The 19,053-nt window shown below is 42.6% G+C and overlaps 1 protein-coding gene across 1 annotated transcript in view; it reads left to right on the top strand.

Annotated features, from left to right (window-relative positions):
- Positions 1-19,053, top strand: part of sptbn5 (spectrin, beta, non-erythrocytic 5) — a 153,835-nt gene that overhangs the window by 21,606 nt on the left and 113,176 nt on the right. The window contains exons 10-12 of the mRNA XM_051919747.1: positions 2,351-2,551; positions 12,376-12,582; positions 15,365-15,515. Coding sequence (XP_051775707.1) covers positions 2,351-2,551; positions 12,376-12,582; positions 15,365-15,515 — 559 coding nt within the window. The remainder of the gene's footprint in view (positions 1-2,350; positions 2,552-12,375; positions 12,583-15,364; positions 15,516-19,053) is intronic.

The following is a 19,053-nucleotide window of genomic DNA, read 5'->3' as shown; positions in this document are numbered from 1 at the left end:
GATGCTTTCAATGGTTAAACAATAAAAAGCCACCAATAGTTTTTGCTCCAAGATGTTTTTCCTGAGCACTCTCAGAAAGTGCAGTCTCTGTTGCACTTTTTTGACCATTGCTGTGGTGTTCTCAGACCAGGAAATATTCTCTGAGATGTGGGTTGCCAGGAATTTGAAGGTATGCACCCTTTCTACATGGTCTCTGTTGATGTAGAGGGGAGCAGGTTCTGTGCTGTACTTTCTCAAGTCCAGAATGAGTTCCTTGGTTTTTATTTAAAGTTATTCACTGCACACCATTCTATCAGTCTCTGGACCTCGTCTCTGTAGACCAAGTCATCTCCTTCTGAAATGAGCTCCATTACACTGGTGTCGTCTGCACACTTAATGATAGCATTTGTGGGGTGCAGTCAAATGTGTAAGTTGAGGGTTCAGCACACAGGCTTGAGGAGATCATGTGCTGAGTGATTTGATAGCGCCCCCTTGGGTGAACTATACCATACTATATATTGAAAAACCAAGGACAGACTTTTAAAAATTATTTTATTAGAATATATTAACAATATTGGTGTATTGCTCAAAGTATGATTAAAAAATATATATATTATTAAAAAAAATGAATATAATATTATAAGTGAGACGGCTGAGCTTGGTGTGACGACACTAATTTTTTGATGTTTGGTGCCATTTTTGTCATCAGCAATCTTAAATCGCCACATTCCACTATTGACAATCTGTTTCTTTTCTTTTTTAATAGATTGTTGACCATGCTAAATCCTCTTTCAGCTAAATATGATTATGGGAATGCAATGAAATACTTCTTTGCTGCAGCCTATAAGGCTGGATAAAATATTGGAATTTTCCTTTGAAGCCAAAATTCTTGATATCCATTTTTTAATTTCAATTTCAACTTTTCATTTGTTGACAATTCTATCAACTCCTCCTGCAGTGATAATTCTGCTATTTGTAGGTTTGAGGAAGGTTCTAGGACCCAATCTGGAATGATCATGTTGAGTAAATCCATCCATCCATTCATTTTTCAACCCGCTGAATCCGAACACAGGGACAAAACCTATTTGTAAAATCTTCTTTAAGTGCTTCCAAATGCTGGCTACAAACCAGAATGTCGTCATCATTTGTTTCCACTGACGAAAGATTTGGAAACTGATAAAATTGTCTTCGACCCAAATTTTGTTTGTACAAGGCAAGTTTTGACATGAACGCAGAAATAGCCTTTGCTTTGATCAAATTCTAATCATCTCTTTGCAGCTGTAGATTTGTTTAATTAAATTTGTTGTTTAAATCTGTCAAATAAGCTATATCATTCATAAATTTCAATAAATTCTCTCTTATTGAATCATCTTTGTTTTAAAAAAATTACTAATTCAAAGAGTTCATAAAATCATTTTAGACAGGTACCCTTTGACAGCCAACGAACTTCTGCGTGCAATAATAAATGATTGAAGTCCTCGTCGTTTTCATCACAAAGCTTTCCAAATAATCTATCATTGAAAGCATTGTTTCTGATCTTGTTAACTGCTGTAATTACATACTGTAGCGAGCGATGAAGGCAATCACTAAGGTTTTTTGCAACCAAATGTTGTCGGTAAATTGCACAATGTACAGCGGCTACATTTGGTACCGCCTTTTTCAAATATGAAATCAACCTGCGGTAGAGAATTAAAAGATTTGTTGTTTGGTGAAAGTGAAATCCACATATGCAAATGGCAGAGACACGAAGTGGCTGGCATGTAGCACAGGCCGGGGTGGGGGGGTTGGCAAGCAAAACGAGCAGGGGGCAAAGCCCCATAATTTTTAAGAAGTAGGTCCACGTAAGTTATCCTTTGAATGTGATTTTTAGGTACTTCACTGTAATTTCAGGTTTACACTTGCTCGGAAGGACTTCTGAAACAATCTTGTATTGATAAAAAAGTTCTCACGTATTCATAGTAATGTTCAACGAACCTGTCAAAACGTGCATAGATACGGTCCTCTGCACGCGCGTTAATCTTGTAAGGACTTGCATGATCAGAGAATGCATGTAAATATAATGTACCAATACCTACTATTTAATACGGACGGGTCTTTCTTAATGGACATTTAGAATAATTGGTTGAAACATGCATTCGATGATTTTTAGTATTAATCAAACTTTTCAGTGCATTCTTGCGAGTATTGCCCAAGGGGGCGGTGGCTGGTCCTCAACACCCCCTTAATATGTCTTGGACCAGAAATGCCTCAGTGCAAGAATTCCTTGCCATCTCTTGTAGGCGAATGATTGAAAGCAAACAGGTGTGACTAGGCAAGTTCCTGACCAGCCAGGTCAAAGTGTTCCTCCTTCTCACTCTGGACTGTCTTTCAGGGCTTAGAGGCAGAGATGCACTCCTATCAAACATTCTGCAATGCGGTGGTGCAGAGAGGTCGCAATCTCTGCCGCAGAGGCCACCCCAATGAGGCGGACATCAGGAAGTGGACAGACACCCTGCAGAAACAGTGGCAGCAGTTAAGAGATGAGATGGCCAATCGTATGGCGCGACTGCAGGCAGCAAGCCTCATCAAACAGGTAAGGCAGGAACGGGAGACGGAGGCTTGGGGAATGTGACTCAGATGGTGTTCTTCTTCATTTTGGCCATTTCTATCTATCTATTTCATCTTTCTAATCCCACTATTCTTTGATTTTCTCAGCCCTCACACTCTCTTTCACCACTGTCATACCATTCTTTCTTTTTCTTGTTCAATGGTTCCCACTTTTTGCTAACCTCTCATCCTTGTCTTGGTTTGACCAGAGCTCCGTTCCTGGCTATACTTTTTTATTTTTATTTGTTTTTTTTTATAAATGGTTTTGTATTCCATCTTTTGTTCACTTTATGTTTATATAGCAATTTTCACTGAGTGCAGACTCCAAGTGTCATAACAAGTCCACAGGTAAAATGCCATTACCCACTTTACAAATTGGTAACTGCATAATGTATTCGCATGAAGAAACTGACTTTTTTAATCAGACAGGAAGACAAAGCAATTCCAAACCGATCAACATAAATGAACCTAACAATCCTGAGGGTGTTTAGGACTACGAGTACTTGGGGGTGTCTATGAACGGTAAGTTAGAGTGGTCTAAGAACTCACTGGCCAGATATAAGAAGGGTCAAAGCGTAGGAAATGCAGCCTACTGACTTACATCCTTACACTATGCTGCAGATGTTCTGAGTGTGTGTGGCTGTCAGTGCCATTTTTTTGGGGTGGTAGCAATGAGGGTAGCAGACATTAAGAGGTGTGGAAAGCCAGCCCCCGGACACAGACAGTCAGACACCAGAATGTCCAAAAACTCACTCCTTTATTTTCTTCACAGCACCACAATGCCTTATCCCAACACTCTTCTTCTTTATTTTTCTCTCTCTTTCTATCTCTCTTTATCTTTCTCTTTCTTGGACCTCCACTCCCCTCCTCACAAGCTCCATCTCCTTCCTCCCAACTCTGGCTCGTCTACTGGAGGGAGGCGGCCCTTTTTATAATGACCCAGATAAATTCCAGGTGCTCCGTCTGACGACACTTCCTGGTGTGGCAGAAGTGTCAGGAGAGCACCCAGAAGCACTCCGGGTGCCCCCTGGGATTTCTTCCGGCAGCACTTCCTGGTGTGGCGGAAGTGCTACCATCCAGGGTTCCATAACCATCCGGGCGCCCCTTTGCAGTGGCCACGTCCTCCCATAGGGATGAGCTTCCCAGCTCCGTTCCAGTGGCCCCCAAGCAGACCTGGGCGGCTGCCCTCTTGTGGCCCAGGGGAGGTATCGTCCCTCTCGTGGACCATCCAGGCGTCCCGGCTGGGTAGGGTCCCCAGCCGTCTGGCACAGAGGCTTAACAAACCGATTCAGAAGGCTGGCTCTGTGGTAGGAGAGGAACTGGACAGCTTAGAAACTGGCAGATTGGAGAACGTTGTCTGCACTTCGGCCTATTATTGAAAATGCTAATCACCCCATTCGCAGTGTTGTGGTTGGACAGCGGGACATTTTAGCAGTAGACTGACTAGCATAAAGGGCTCCATTGAACGTCACAGGAAATCCTTCCTCCCCACAGCCATCACACTGTGTAACTCCTCTTCTGGTCACTCATCCGCACAATATGCTCTTCCCTCTTTCCTTAAGGATCTCCCTGAACATTTTTTTAGCTCCTTAGATGTGCAATAACTCGTCTGTTGTTTTTCATGTGAATAACTTTGAACTTTATTTCTTCCTCAAAATGTGCAATATTATTATTTGAAATATTTCCTGCTCAGTGTGCTATTCTGTTTAGTAAACTAGGGATTTAGTAAGAGACTCAAATGTATGGTATCTATTACATTTAATTCACCGCATTCCTGTAGAGCATAGTAAATGAAGATTTATTATACTGTAGTTTAATTTGATATTTATATTCTATTTTACTTTATACACTTATTTTTTAGATTTGCTCTTCGTGTTACTCGTGCCTTTGTCTATCCGTACAGTTGTAACATAAGTAATTTCCTTTTGGTTTAATAAAATATTCAGATTCTCTTACCATCATGGCTGTGCTCTGGGCAGATGGCAATGGGGGAGAGGAAAACAAAAACTCCAGTCAGCAGCTGTATCCAGCAGGTGGTGTTTGCTTCCTTTTTGGAATGAGTTATTTTGTAATTATGGTGTGTTACATAACCTGAATCGATAGATATAATATAAAAAGGCGATACCCCTCCCTTAGTGATATGGCGGTAAGAAATCACATAGAAGAAATAACTTAGCTTTCATAAATGATGGCTTACTCAGCGTAAAAGACGAAGGAAGCCAATGGCAAGAACCCAGTTTGGGAGTGGGGGCCTGATGTGTAGAGTCTGCCATTTTCTCCATGCAGTGGAGATATTTTCAGGATCAGATGACGTTATCTTCCATTCGTCTGTCGGCTTCAAAGGTGTGCTGGGCAATGTTCCAAGGCTTTATACTCTTTCTTCATGTGCAGGCCCCCACTTAGGTGAATCATGCCATTCCAAACAAGGCAAAAGAGGATACAGTTTCCTGCTGACATCAACACACAAAAATAGTATACAATGGTCATCAGTCTGACTGCCCTTTTCACAGTTGTCCCTCACTGTCTTGTCTTCTAATGCTTACCTAGCCGTTCTTATATGGTGAACCCCTGTGCTAAATCTGACTCTGTGTCAGCTGTGCATGTGAGTAGATAAATGGCAGATTTATCAAATTTATTTGCACAGAGCAAAGTGACATATTAAACTTATACACTTATTACAGCTGCTCTGTGGGGTCCATGGTCAGTTATAACGGACAAAAGTGAAAGACAAAGTCAGACACCGTCACAGTCCTGTAGACCTCGTCCACCCTCCCAAGGGCAGTGTAGCTCTTTACTTGGCCATTAATATGACAACAGAGTCAGGTTTTGTTTTCTTTTCTTTTCTACTATACTGTATTGTAACACGTAACTTCTTGTTTAATAACTTATTTATTCATGTCTTCTAAATTTCGTTAATTATCTTCCTTGTCTTCTCATTGAGCAAAATAGGCCGATGTCAAAGCTATGGAACCACCAGTGGTTTTAGTTAATCGCGTTGACTGGATATCTGGAAAGTTGGTGGCTTGGAGCAGCGATGCTTTTCAGAATTGCTTTCCCTCTGCAGAAAAGACCACCCTTTGTTGTCTGAAAAATTAGATTATCTGGATGTGTCTAATGAACAAGAGGCTCACAGTTTGTCTTCTCTAAGGCATATGATTATGCCATTGATCTTCACCAGGGGTTCTTCTCCCTAGATGGAAAACGTATGTTTTATCACGACCAGAAGCTTGATGATTACATCAAGGAAAATTTGGAAAAGGATTTCCATTTGCCCTTCTTGTAGTCTGTTTGGCACTGGATTTTTTTTTTATTGTCAAAAAGAAAGATAAACCTGTCTGGCCATTCATTGAATATCAGAAACTTGAGAAGATTACTATAAAGAGTGATTATCTCCTGCTTATCTCTTACACTATTGAATCTGGTTGCCATCACACGACACATGACTTCATTACAGTGTGACTATTTAAGTCGGCACCAGAGTAACTTCATTTCCTAAGTATCAAGACAAAAAACTTTGCAAACACAAGATTCTTGTTATTTAGGAAAACGATTGCATCCGGCGCCGCCGTGAGTGGCAGCCTTTTCAGCAGCTCCGTGTATGACTGTATATGTATGTGTACTTTTCTACTTTTATTTTTCTATTTTTATTTATTGATCACTCCTACCACTTTATTTTATGTGGATTCCTTCCCTGGACACACTTACTTTTACAACGTGGGCATGGATTTTAACACGCCGAGACTCGCCTATTCAAGTACTCAACTTCGGGCGCTGAGAACAAATGCCAGTGCCGGTGTGGTTCCATATTTACCCGACGAGGTAAGAAGGCGGTATCGTGGCAGCAGAGCCGGCACTAAGCTAAAAAAGAAGCGGCTTGCGAGAAAGTGGCGTTTCAAGCCTTCGGTGCCTTCTGTGATTCTGGGGAATGTGAACTCAATCTCAAATAAGATCGACGAACTGGCTGCGCTGGTGAAAAATGTAAGGACCTACAGAGAATGCAGTTTGTTGTGTTTCTGCGAAACGTGGCTAAATAACACCATTCCAGATGCCAACGTGGAGCTATCCGGGTTTAGCACAGTTAGAGCGGACAGAGATGCAAGTGCCTGTGGTAAGCACAAAGGAGGAGGACTCGCTCTCTATGTTAATACAAGGTGGTGTCACTCTGGACATGTTAACGTCAAAATCTCCACTTGCTGCAGGGATATCGAACTGTTGGCCGTAAGTTTACGTCCCTACTATTTGCCCAGAGAGTTTGGACATGTCATTGTTGTCATCGTGTATATTCCTCCTCGGGCAGACGTGGAGTCAGCGAGTGACATCATCCATTCCGCTGTTGCTAAGTTACAAACGCAGCACCCTGAGGCGCTTGTGCTAATCGCTGGAGACTTTAACCATGTGACGCTGGACAAAACATTGCCTGCATTTTCCCAGTATGTGGACTGTAACACCCGGGGAAATAAGACTATTGATTTACTGTATGCAAACGTTAAAGATGCATACAGTGCCACCCCGCTGCCTGCGCTTGGGAAAGGAGATCATAACCTGGTTCAGCTTCAGCCTCACTATAAACCAAAAGTTAGAGTCCTACCTGTAACCACACGATCATTCAGGAAGTGGACCCCGGAGGCTGAGAATACTCTGAGAGAACTTTTTGGAACTACAGACTGGGATATCCTGCAGGGATCTCATAATGAGAACATTGAGGAAGTTGTTGACTGCACTACTGACTACATCAACTTCTGTATGGACATTGTAGTTCCAGTAAGAACAGTACGCTGCTATGCTAACAACAAGCCATGGATTACAAGTGACATCAAGGGCCTTTTGAATCAGAAGAAAAGGGCTTTTAAAGACGGTGATCAGCATGAGCTCAAGCGCGTGCAGAAGGAACTCCGAGTCCAACTCAGGGCGGCGAAGGAGCAGTACAGGAGAAAGCTGGAGCAGAAGTTGCAGAATAACAGCATGAAGGAAGTGTGGGATGGGATGAAGATCATCACTGGCTGCAGCTCGAAGCGGGGTACCACCATTGAGAGAGACGTGAAGAGAGCAAACCAAATGAACAACTTTTTTAACAGGTTTGACCACCCTAACCCACTCTCACTCTCACCTCGGAGTACTGCACCCTCCACACATCCTTCTGCTGATACCAGCATAGGAAAAACATCCCCACCCATAATAACAACAGCGCAAGTGAGCAGAGAGCTGAGGAGACTTCGTGCCAGCAAAGCAGCGGGTCCAGATGGAGTATCGCCACGACTGCTGAAGGTCTGTGCATCGGAGCTGGGGGGTCCTCTACAGCGCATCTTCAACCTGAGCCTGGAACAGGGGAGAGTCCCGAGGCTTTGGAAAACATCTTGTATCACCCCAGTCCCAAAGGTATCACGTCCTAGTGAGCTGAATGACTTTCGGCCTGTTGCTCTGACATCACATGTGATGAAGACCATGGAGAGGCTGCTGCTTCACCACCTGAGGCCACAGGTTCAACACGCCCTTGACCCTCTGCAGTTTGCATATCAGGAGAAGGTGGGAGCGGAAGATGCCATCATCTATATGCTACACCGATCCCTCTCCCATTTGGACAGAGGCAGTGGTGCTGTAAGAATTATGTTTCTAGACTTCTCTAGCGCCTTCAACACAATCCAACCTCTGCTCCTTAGGGACAAGCTGACAGAGATGGGATTAGATTCATACCTAGTGGCATGGATCGTGGACTATCTTAAAGACAGACCTCAGTATGTGCGTCTTGGGAACTGCACGTCTGACATTGTGGTCAGCAACACAGGAGCGCCACAAGGGACTGTACTTTCTCCGGTCCTGTTCAGCCTATATACATCGGACTTCCAATACAACTCGGAGTCCTGCCATGTGCAAAAGTTCGCTGATGACACTGCTATCGTGGGCTGTATCAGGAACGGGCTGGAGGAGGAGTATAAGGACCTAATCAATGACTTTGTTAAATGGTCCGACTCAAACCACCTACACCTGAACACCAGCAAAACCAAGGAGCTGGTGGTGGATTTTAGGAGGCCCAGACCCCTCATAGACCCAGTGATCATCAAAGGTGACTGTGTGCAGATGGTGCAGACCTATAAATATCTGGGAGTGCAGCTGGATGATAAATTAGACTGGACTGCCAATACTGATGCGCTGTGCAAGAAAGGACAGAGCCGACTATACTTCCTTAGAAGGCTGGCGTCCTTCAACATCTGCAATAAGATGCTGCAGATGTTCTATCAAACAGTTGTGGCGAGCGCCCTCTTCTACGCAGTGGTGTGCTGGGGAGGCAGCATTAAGAGGAAAGACGCCTCACGCCTGGACAAACTGGTGAGGAAGGCAGGCTCTATTGTTGGCATGGAGCTGGACAGTTTAACATCTGTGGCAGAGCGAAGGGCGCTCAGCAGGCTCCTATCAATTATGGAGAATCCACTGCATCCACTAAATAATGTCATCTCCAGACAGAAGAGCAGCTTCAGCGACAGACTGCTGTCACTGTCCTGCTCCACTGACAGACTGAGGAGATCGTTCCTCCCCCAAACTATGCGACTCTTTAATTCCACCAGGGGGGGTAAACGTTAACATTTAACATTATACAAAGTTATTGTCTGTTTTTTTTTTCACCTGTATTATTATCAATCTTTAATTTAATATTATTTATTGTATCAGTATGCTGCTGCTGAAGAATGTGAATTTCCCATTGGGATTAATAAAGTATCTATCTATCTATCTATCTATCTTTAGGTAGTTAGGGTCCTATACTTTGCTTCAGTCTCTCATAGACTTCTTGCTTTTGATTTATTTGCTTGTCTCTTGCTAAGGTTTTGTGTATTTTGTACCTCCACTTCACAGTCGCTCTCTGTTAGTTTCTTAAGATCTTAAGCACTCTGCTCATCACAGTCATATTCAGCTTTCCTCTCTTAGATTCCCTTTCAATTCTTGTTCACCGTAAGTTCTTGGTTTAGATTTTTTTTTTTTAATTCTCTGCTCTTGATTTTGGACATTGGATTTGTTCATGTCTGTGTTGCCTTAGGAAAGCGACATTTTGTATTCTCTTCTCATTTTTTATTCTCTTATTAAGATTTTTGAAACTCTTTGTATAAACTTAATTATGATTAGTAACATTATAAGGACTCTTTTAGTTAACTGGGACACAGGGTCTTTTCAAAGCTCCCCACTCCCTTTTGAGAATTTTTACACTTTGGTTTCATTTTGTGTATGTTGTAGGCCACAAAGCCTGCTTCTTGAGTTTGAAGACCATGCCAGACTTGTGGCCTAGGAGCACAGGCCTGATTTCGAGCTTTGTGAGCCCTGCATTGATGATTCCCATTCATTTACCTCTCCACTCTTTTTTTATTAATTTCTTTTCATCCTTCTTATTTTTTTTGTCTATTGTTCCCACTTTTTTCTGCCCTTCTTCACTTTTCCCATCCACCTTTCTTTTTTAATTGTTCCTCATACCTTTTCCATCCATTCACTCTTTATATTCTTCTCCTACCTGCCTTCTCTCCTTGCCTATAAGGATTCAGGATACCAAATGTTGTTTCTTGATCTGTTGTCATTTTTGTTCTTTTTAAAGTTCGTTTGGCAATGTCACAATCAGCACCCTTTTTTTTTTTTGAAGATGCTTATACATTGTGGAGCATGACGTTATGGCTTCCATCTTATTTAATCTTTAGTGAATGAAGCCCTCGCCTGAGGGCTGACTACTCTGTTCGTCCACCCTTGCATCTCTCTTTATTGATTTTCAGATCATCTCCATCCTGTTTCTCTTAGACTAAAACAAACACAGCACTGCCGGGCTCCTCTTTCCTGTTCATTCATCTTGCTTTTCACTCATCATTCACTTCTCTCCTCAATCTTCATTCCTCACTTTTGCCCATTTTCTCTTCTCTTTCATTTCTTTACTTTCTTCTCTTCCTCACTTGTCTCTGGTTCCCCTTCCTTGTTTTGTTTCAGCTGAGGTGTATTTCCTGGCTTAGGTTTATTTTCCTTTGTTGTGCCTTCTTTGTTTATTTCAAAGTATGATTTCTTATGTTTCATGTTGTGTATTGTTTGCTAATATTTTTCTGTATTTTTATTATAACCATGTGTGCTATGTTGTTCTCCGGTGTTGCTTGTACTCTGTGGGTGATACCCTAAGAGGCGCAGCCCCCGTCACATTCACCACTCTTGAGACCTTCCTCTGGCTATGCAGAGTAAGTCCTAAAGGAAGGGATCTCAGGAGTGGTGCCTTGAAGTGAGAGTACTGTTGCTCTGACGCAAAAAAGAGACTTTAAAGAGATTTTTAAATAAAGAGATTGGGAGATGAGACATAGTGCAGAATCCAAGCCGAGGTAACTGATAAGACATCGAGAGAGAGAGGAGATTGAGAGTGTGTGCTGATTACAGCGCACACCCACCACAAAACAAACCACATGGATTGGGACCCAAGTGCAGCCGTGTAGTGGGTGACACCTCAGCACTACACTGGAACAGTGGGAGAAATTTTTTATGGTGACTGGAGTGCCAGTCCTGCCACCAACCCCCAGGTTTTCCCTGCAAGTAAAGAGGACCTGCTTTGCAGGGCTGGAGGCAGACTAACATCATACTCCGTATAGAACAACATGCAGGTTAGGGGCCTTGCTGAAGGGCCCAATGGAGAGTCACCTCTGGCATTTAGGGGATTCGAACTGGCGCAGATCCCTAGTCTCAGAGCCACCACTCCACCTTCTATAAGACTATATAAGTGAAGTTCTATAAGTTAAAAAATAATTAAATCAAAGGTCATGAAACCAAAAACAAAGATGTATAACAGAAAAGAATTAGACAACAAAAGAATCACACACAAGCACTGTTAACATCCCAATCTTGGATACTAAAGGGATCTGTGTGTGTGCGCCAAGCTTTAAGCAGTCACGCCAGTAATGTCAAACATGGCGCCATCCCAATGTCTTCTGGGAATGATCATCATGGAAACCTTGAAACTACAGTATGTGCAGTGCACAACAATGGCTACGTTGGAGAACGATTAAAAACTTTATCTTTTCCTACTGTGATTGCATTCACTACACTTTTGACACGCAGACTTATTCTGTTAAATTGGAAGAATCCTAACTCTCCTCTGATAAGTCAGTGGGAAACCGATGTTTTATATTATTTGAAATTGGAAAAAATCAAATTTTCAGTTAGAGGATCTGTACAAAATTTTTTCAAAACCTGTCAGGATCTAATCAATATTATTTTAGAATAAAAGAAATAACTATTACCGCATTTAATTCCCTTCTCCATTTCTTATTTACATATATATATTTCTCCCTTTCTTTTGTTTATTATTGCCTTATTAAAAAGCCCTAAGCAATTCTCCTTTGGCTAAGCTCTCCTTCTCAGGGGTGGGGTTTGATTTGTCTTCAATTTTGTTTGGTTATAAATTGATCTATCTGTATGGAATGATTACAATAAAAATAAATTAAAAAAAAAACTTTATCTTTTCCCAGCAGACTTCTATGGACAAATTAATATCAAAAGTGAATTCACTGAGTAGAAATAAAACTAAAATGGGTGCATTAAGGTCACAAAGGACTCAACACCTTCTACAAAAACCTTTACAACTTCTTATCACTCTTTTGATCCCAGGCATTTCTGATTTTTTGGGACTTTGCAGTACTTTTTGAACTTTAATACTTAGTTTCCTGTTTTGGGGGGGTCTTCTTGGGTTGACGCCTGCAGCCAATAGAAATCCTGGCCTGCTCTGGTGGCTTATTGGAATGCTTCACTTCCATCTCACCGTGGTCCTGATTCCTGCATGCTCCCCTCACACTCTCCAACCGCCCCTAGTATTTTGCAGATGTGAATGATGCTGAGTCCTGGGTTCGAGAACGCCTGCCCTTGCTAATGAGTGATGACTGCGGGAAAGATGAATCAAGCGCAGATGCTCTGCTCCAGCGCCACCTGCGCCTTGAAAAAGAGATAGCAGCCTACTTGTCAGAGATGAAAAGACTCCGGGAACAGGCCGAGTGTGCGGCCACACAGATCCCGTTGACTGTAAGTAACTGTCACTGAGAAAGGAGACATTAGGAGGGATGGCGTGGGACATCTTTGAGTGGCCTTTACAGTGCAGGTGCACCATGGTAGAGGTGACCAATGCACACTCATTGAAGGCCAGCGCTCTGTGCAAGATATCATATCCATGTAATGCCTGCTCACTTCACTTATACTTTAATATGAATTTTCATGTTGCTCGGTCACTCTGGATATTTTAGAGAACCCGCCATTTCCATTTCAAGCTTCACATAGCGCGAGTGGCCCACAAACTGCCTACTTAAGGCACATTTTAATTGATAATGTAAGCCTGGGCCGGCGCGTGGAGTGACAATACCTGAGGCAAAGTGCATTTGCCATCCTTTAACTGCAAGCCTGCATATCCGAGATTTATCTTTACTAGGCATGGGATGTTACTCTTAATTGATCTATATTACACACACAGGCTTTAAGATACTGTACATTCTCGGAACAACACACAAAAAATACTTTTGGAAAATTTATAAAACAATGAAAAGTAAAGCTTTAAAACAATAAAATGCAAAATATGTATTTAAACAATGCAAATGTTTAATGTGAAACTCATCCCGCATGCTTGTCTTTTTTTCGTTTCAAACTCCGTCCTGCAAGCTAAAAGGCAATTTACGAGATTCTTAACAAAACAGTGGTTGTGACGTACACCTTACACAGATTCCAGAAATTAACAAAATTTTACAAAATGGTAAAATCTAAATATATGCAAAGTTATAAGCTGTGGAGACTGGCTCGGACACAGACAGGCAGACACGCTCATGTCACCCAACACACGTTTATTTACAATATGTACAAAGTTCTTCCATCCATCCATCCATTTACCAACCCGCTGAATCCGAACACAGGGTCACGGGGGTCTGCTGGAGCCAATCCCAGCCAACAAGGCAGGAAACAATCCTGGGCAGGGTGCCAACCCACCGCAGGACACACACAAACACACCCACACACCAAGCACACACTAGGGCCAATTTAGAATCGCCAATCCACCTAACCTGCATGTCTTTGGACTGTGGGAGGAAACCGGAGCGCCCGGAGGAAACCCACACAGACACGGGTACAAAGTTCTTGTGCTCACAAACCCCAAAGTCCTGGCCACACAACAATGCCTTCTTCAGGCTGCCTCCTTGCCTTCCTCCTGACTCTTGTCTCCGTCTGAAGGGAGGCGGCCCCTTTTATACACACCCGGATGTGCTCCAGGTGCTCCCCGGCAATCTTCCACCGGCACTCCCCAGTGTGGCGGAAATGCCGGCTGTGTACCCGGAAGCACTCCAGGTGTCCCCTCTTTTCTTCCCCCCCAGCACTTCCGGGTGTGGCGGAAGCGCTGGGGTCCAGGGTCCCCAAGGCATTGGGGGGCCCCCTGGCGGGGGCCCCCAAAGCAACCAGGGCGGTCGCCCCCTCGTGGTCTGGAGGAGGCACAAGCCCTCCTCCGGTCCTCCTGGGCATCCTGGCTGGGTACCACCCCCATCTGGGCACCACAACGCATGTGCACGAACTTATAGACACTGGGGGAAACAATGATAGACTACAATATGCAGATAATAATCCAGCAATAATAATCAAAATAACAATCCTTAAACTAGCATTGATTAGGAGACACAGACATGGCAAAGTTAAATTGAAGGGGACCGCAACTGTAAATGTACTGCTAAAGACAAATTTAACTCGAAGTATAAGCATCTCTGACATAGGAATGCATTAAAACTCCGTAAATTCCGTCCTCTGTTTTTTAAGCACCATGAATGACTTGATGATTGTGCTCGTTACATTCGCTCCTGCCGCACTAAAAAAGTTCTCCATAGTTAGAAAACTGACGTCATACATTCCTTGGATAATAACATTCGCGTTATTTGCATGCATTAGGAGTCATGAGTAAATGTAAGAAATAATCCTTTTGCTTTATTTCGTTGAACTTTTGATGATATTAGTAGAGTTAGTTTAGTTTAGTGGCCTAAATATATTACAGTTTATGGCTCTTAATGTAAAAAAAGGTAAAATTCTGCTTTTGTCATCATTATAAAATACCTTGCATTTTAGGAATTTAAATACTGAGCTACCCAAATAAAATATACCTGTTTGTTTTCAAATTGGCCAAATATAACTTTACTAATACCTGTAACGCAACTTTGTGCGAAATAAAAAAAAAAACAGTTACATTATGTCAAACATAGAACTTTCTAACACATTTGGCAGTGACAATTCAATTGAAAGCGTATTTGAGCACTTGCAGTTCGCAGATGCCCTGGTCTATAAAGGATTTGAAGTCAGTATGTAACTGCTATTCATGGTGATAAGGTTGCATCTGTCTGAAAATTACTTTTATTAATTTAGCAGTTTCTGGATAGATATGAGGAAAATGAACTGCTATAACACGGACTGGTAAGTCGCTTCGAAATGCACATGTGCAGTTTTCGTCAGCCGCTCGTAATGTGCCGAGCGGCTGTTCACTACATTATGTCAAACTTATGACTTTTAAAATTAAAATATTTTTCATCCTTATTAAAAAGTTTTTGAACGTGTGTGTAATTCTTAAGGTTTCTAATTAATTTTTTTGTATAGCTATTTTGTAATGTTAAACAAACAGTTCCGTGAAAGTATCGCCTCGTCATGTCACTCCATGTGTCGGCTCAGATATAACCTTTTGTATGTCTATGACTATAAGAAGAGTCTTTTCGAAGAAGCCCTCCAAATTTCAGATCCTGGCCATATTTTAATAGAAGCTGTGTGTTTGACCAGATACCTTCTCCACCTGCAGGAGGAACCTCAGGAGAACAAGAAAGCCCAGGACAGCCCGTCCTCAGAAGAGGAGTGTGACCGGGGGAGACCTGTGACGCGGAGGTCAGAAAGGGCTCATCAAACGAAGACCACTCGTCCGCTGCAGGCCAGGATGAGATTTGGCTACAGAGGTACGACATGTACTTTAGTAGCATTGAAGGTTTTTTCATTCATTGAGGTATTATTGTAGCTGGCTCAATGGATTACGAAATTAAATTGCAGGGTCACACAGAGCTTGTTGAATTCCCCGCACAGTTCTGGGTATATGCTGAGAACTAAAAGGCACACATTCACACCAGGCCAACTTAGGACAGACGGCCAAGGCCATATCACATTAGACGACTATACCAGCGATTTTCATTTGTCACCTTCATGCACATAAATGAGTCAGCAGCTTGTCGTATGAAGCCATTGACTCCAACCAGTCTGCAACTCGCTCTGACAGAATCAAACTGGTTGAAATTCCAGCTCTACTCAGAAGACGCTGTTTAACTGCCCTCCTTGTGCTACTGGTGCTTAATCAATGGCACTCGCTCCCCAGCACAGGCCTGTACCCCTGAAACTTTCTCGTAGTCATGATGGACTCACTTTTGTGGACGGAGACAAAAGTTGCAAGACTCCCAAGTTCTTTTATGTCATTTCTGAGGCCCACTCCTACTAGACCTTAGCTGACCCCCTCCTGGGGTTTCCTTGCCTGGTTTACATGGCCACGGTCACCTGATCCACTTGCTGACCGCTACACGCAGGAACAACCACCAGGCACTGTAATGTGAATATACAAAGGGAGACATTTAATTTGAGCCTCGATTTTCAATTTTTATTTTGTGCTCTTGGTGCCATGTTGCTCACTGGGGCTTACGCAATACATACTGAATTATGACAAGAAAATCTCAATAGTGCACCAACTAATCAGTGACTGTTTTTTAACACAGTATGTTAAAGCACCAACACAGGGTGAAGCTTGTCTGGACTTAGTATTTTGTAGTAATCTGTATAAAATTGAGGGTGTGGAGGTGATTGAACCACTAGGGTCAAGTGACCATAATATAATACAGTTCTCAGTGTTTTGTAAGAGTGCAGATGCAAAGACTAAAATTGTTAAGTTAAACTTTGGCAGGGCAAATTTTGAGCCAATGCAGCAATGTCTAAGGAGGATAGACTGGGATAAGCTTTGAAGTGTGGAGACAGTCGAGGAGCAGTGGGACAGGTTTAAAATTGTTTTACATGTAATGCAGGACAGGTACATACCTAAATTTGGAATTAGTGGGAAATAAACATAAAATAATCCACAGTGGATTAATAAAGATTTAAAAAAGACGATGCATCTATATATATAAAATCCCTGTGTGCGTCCAGGTGTCCGTATGTGGGTGTCTTCTGGTGAAGTGCGCATGCGCAGGCCACGGTGCGATGCACGATATTACTGTCAGAGAAAGTTAGAGGCATTTTATGGAAATACAAACCAGTATTACTGCGAGAGGAAATTAAAGGTACACAATACAGTGACACATATTACAGCCACATACAAGCCAGTATTACTGTCAGAGGAGATTAAAGGCATATTACCGACGGACACGCCTGTATTACCGCCAGAGAAAATTAAAGGTATATTACGGACGTACGGACATATATTACGGACGTACAAGCCGGTGGACGTACAAGACGGTATCCTTCAATAAGGGCGCGCACGGGCATCCTTCAATAAGGGCACGCACAAAAAGGTGAGCCTCAAAAGGGCGACCTCAATTGGGCACAGCGAATAAAGGCGCACATAAATTAAGATCTGCACCTTTGTTGCTCTTCACATATTCCAGAGCCATTTGAACTAAATTATCTACGAACGCCTTTATTCACCGCGCTCAATTGAGGTCACCATTTTGAAGTTCGCCTTTTTGTGCGCGCCCTTATTGAATAGAGCCGTACAAGACAGTATTACTGTCACAGAAAATTAAAGACACACAATACACGGCGGCAGCCCACGACGAACGGTCAGCTCAGCAAGTAAACATCAACAAAAAAAAAGGCTGAAAGAAAGAAAAATACGACCAACAAAAAGAATGAGGTCAAAGTCCCTTGCCATTTAATATAGACTGTTCCTACTAATGTTTATGCACTACTGTTCTAGCACCCGTTATTGTAATGGGCTAAATGACTAGTAGGAAAGAATTGTCTGTTAAGGCGTATAAGACTGCAAAGTGAATCATAGGGTTTATGTTGGAATTATTTATGTTGGGTTTACATGTTGGAATTCTATGAGTGAGCAACAAAAGGATACGATCAAAGTGGAGCAGATTACTTATCTTCTTTCAGAAAGCATTTGATAAGGTGCCAACTTCAAACTGAAAGAAGTGGGAGTTCATGGTGATTATTTTAGATGGGTGCAGAATTGGCTCGGACACAGGAGGCAGAGGGTGATGGTGCGAGGAATCTCTTCAGAATTGGCCGATGTTAAGAGTGGTGTTCCACAGGGGTCAGTGCTAGGGTCGCTGCTATTTTAAATATATATAAATGATTTAGATAGGAATATAAGTAACAAACTAGTTAAGTTTGCAGATGATACCAAGATAGGTGGATTAGCAGATAATTTGGAATCCGTTATATCATCACAGAAGGACTTGGACAGCATACAGCCTTGGGCAGATTTATGGCAGATGAAATTTAATGTCAGTAAATGTAAAGTATTACATATAGGAAGTAAAAATGTTAAGTTTGAATACACAATGGGCGGTCAGAAAATCAAGAGTACACCTTATGAGAAGAAGTTAGGAGTCATAGTGGACTCTATGCTATCAACTGCCAGACAGTGTTTAGAAGCCATTAAGAAGACAAACAGAATGACACGTTATATAACACGATGTGTGGAGTACAAGTCCAAGAAGGTTCTGCTCAGTCTTTATAACACACTGGTGAAGCCTCATCTTGACTACTGTGTGCAGTTTTGGTCTTCAGGCTACAAAAAGGACATGGCAGCAAGATAAAGAGGAATGTGACAGTAGGGGGTGCTGTCGCACCTCCAAACCCCCAGACAACACGTCCAAACACCAGGTAAAATTCCCAATAATGAATTTATTATAACAAAAATGTGCACAAAGCACCTCCACCTCCACATTACCCAATAAACAACAATAAATCAACAATTAACAATAATCAATCCTCCTCTCCATCCAGCAGCTCTGTCACACTCCCTCCCAACTCCGGCTCAGTCTGCTGATAGTCCTTTATATAGTCCTTGACCCGGAAGTGCTCCTGTCCTTCAGTCCACGTGATCTCATGGCACTTCCAGGTCAGATGAAAATTCTTCTTTTTCTTCAGCCCAGAAGCACTTCATTTCTTCTGTCCCCTTGACGAGGTAGTACTTCCGGGCTATAATAGAAACACTCGTGCCTCCCTGCAGCGTCCCCTGGCGGCCCCCACGGTAACCAGCAGGGCTGTGCAGCTGAACTCCATTGTCCATAATGCCCTGCGGGAATTCGGGGCACTTCCATGTTGCAGGAAGGACTCCCTCTAGCGGCCTGGGGGTGCTGGCCGGGATAAACTGCCAGCCATCCCTCACAGGAGATATGATTGAAGTGTTTAAAATTAGGTAGGGAATTATTCCAGTGGATTGAAACTGTGACTTTAAGATGAGTTCATCAAGAACATGCAGACACAGCTTGGAAACTTGCTAAG

This window comes from Erpetoichthys calabaricus, chromosome 16, assembly GCF_900747795.2.
Source record: "Erpetoichthys calabaricus chromosome 16, fErpCal1.3, whole genome shotgun sequence".
NCBI lineage: Eukaryota > Metazoa > Chordata > Cladistia > Polypteriformes > Polypteridae > Erpetoichthys > Erpetoichthys calabaricus.
Note: the sequence above shows the minus strand (reverse complement) of the source record. Positions and strands in the feature narration are given on the sequence as shown.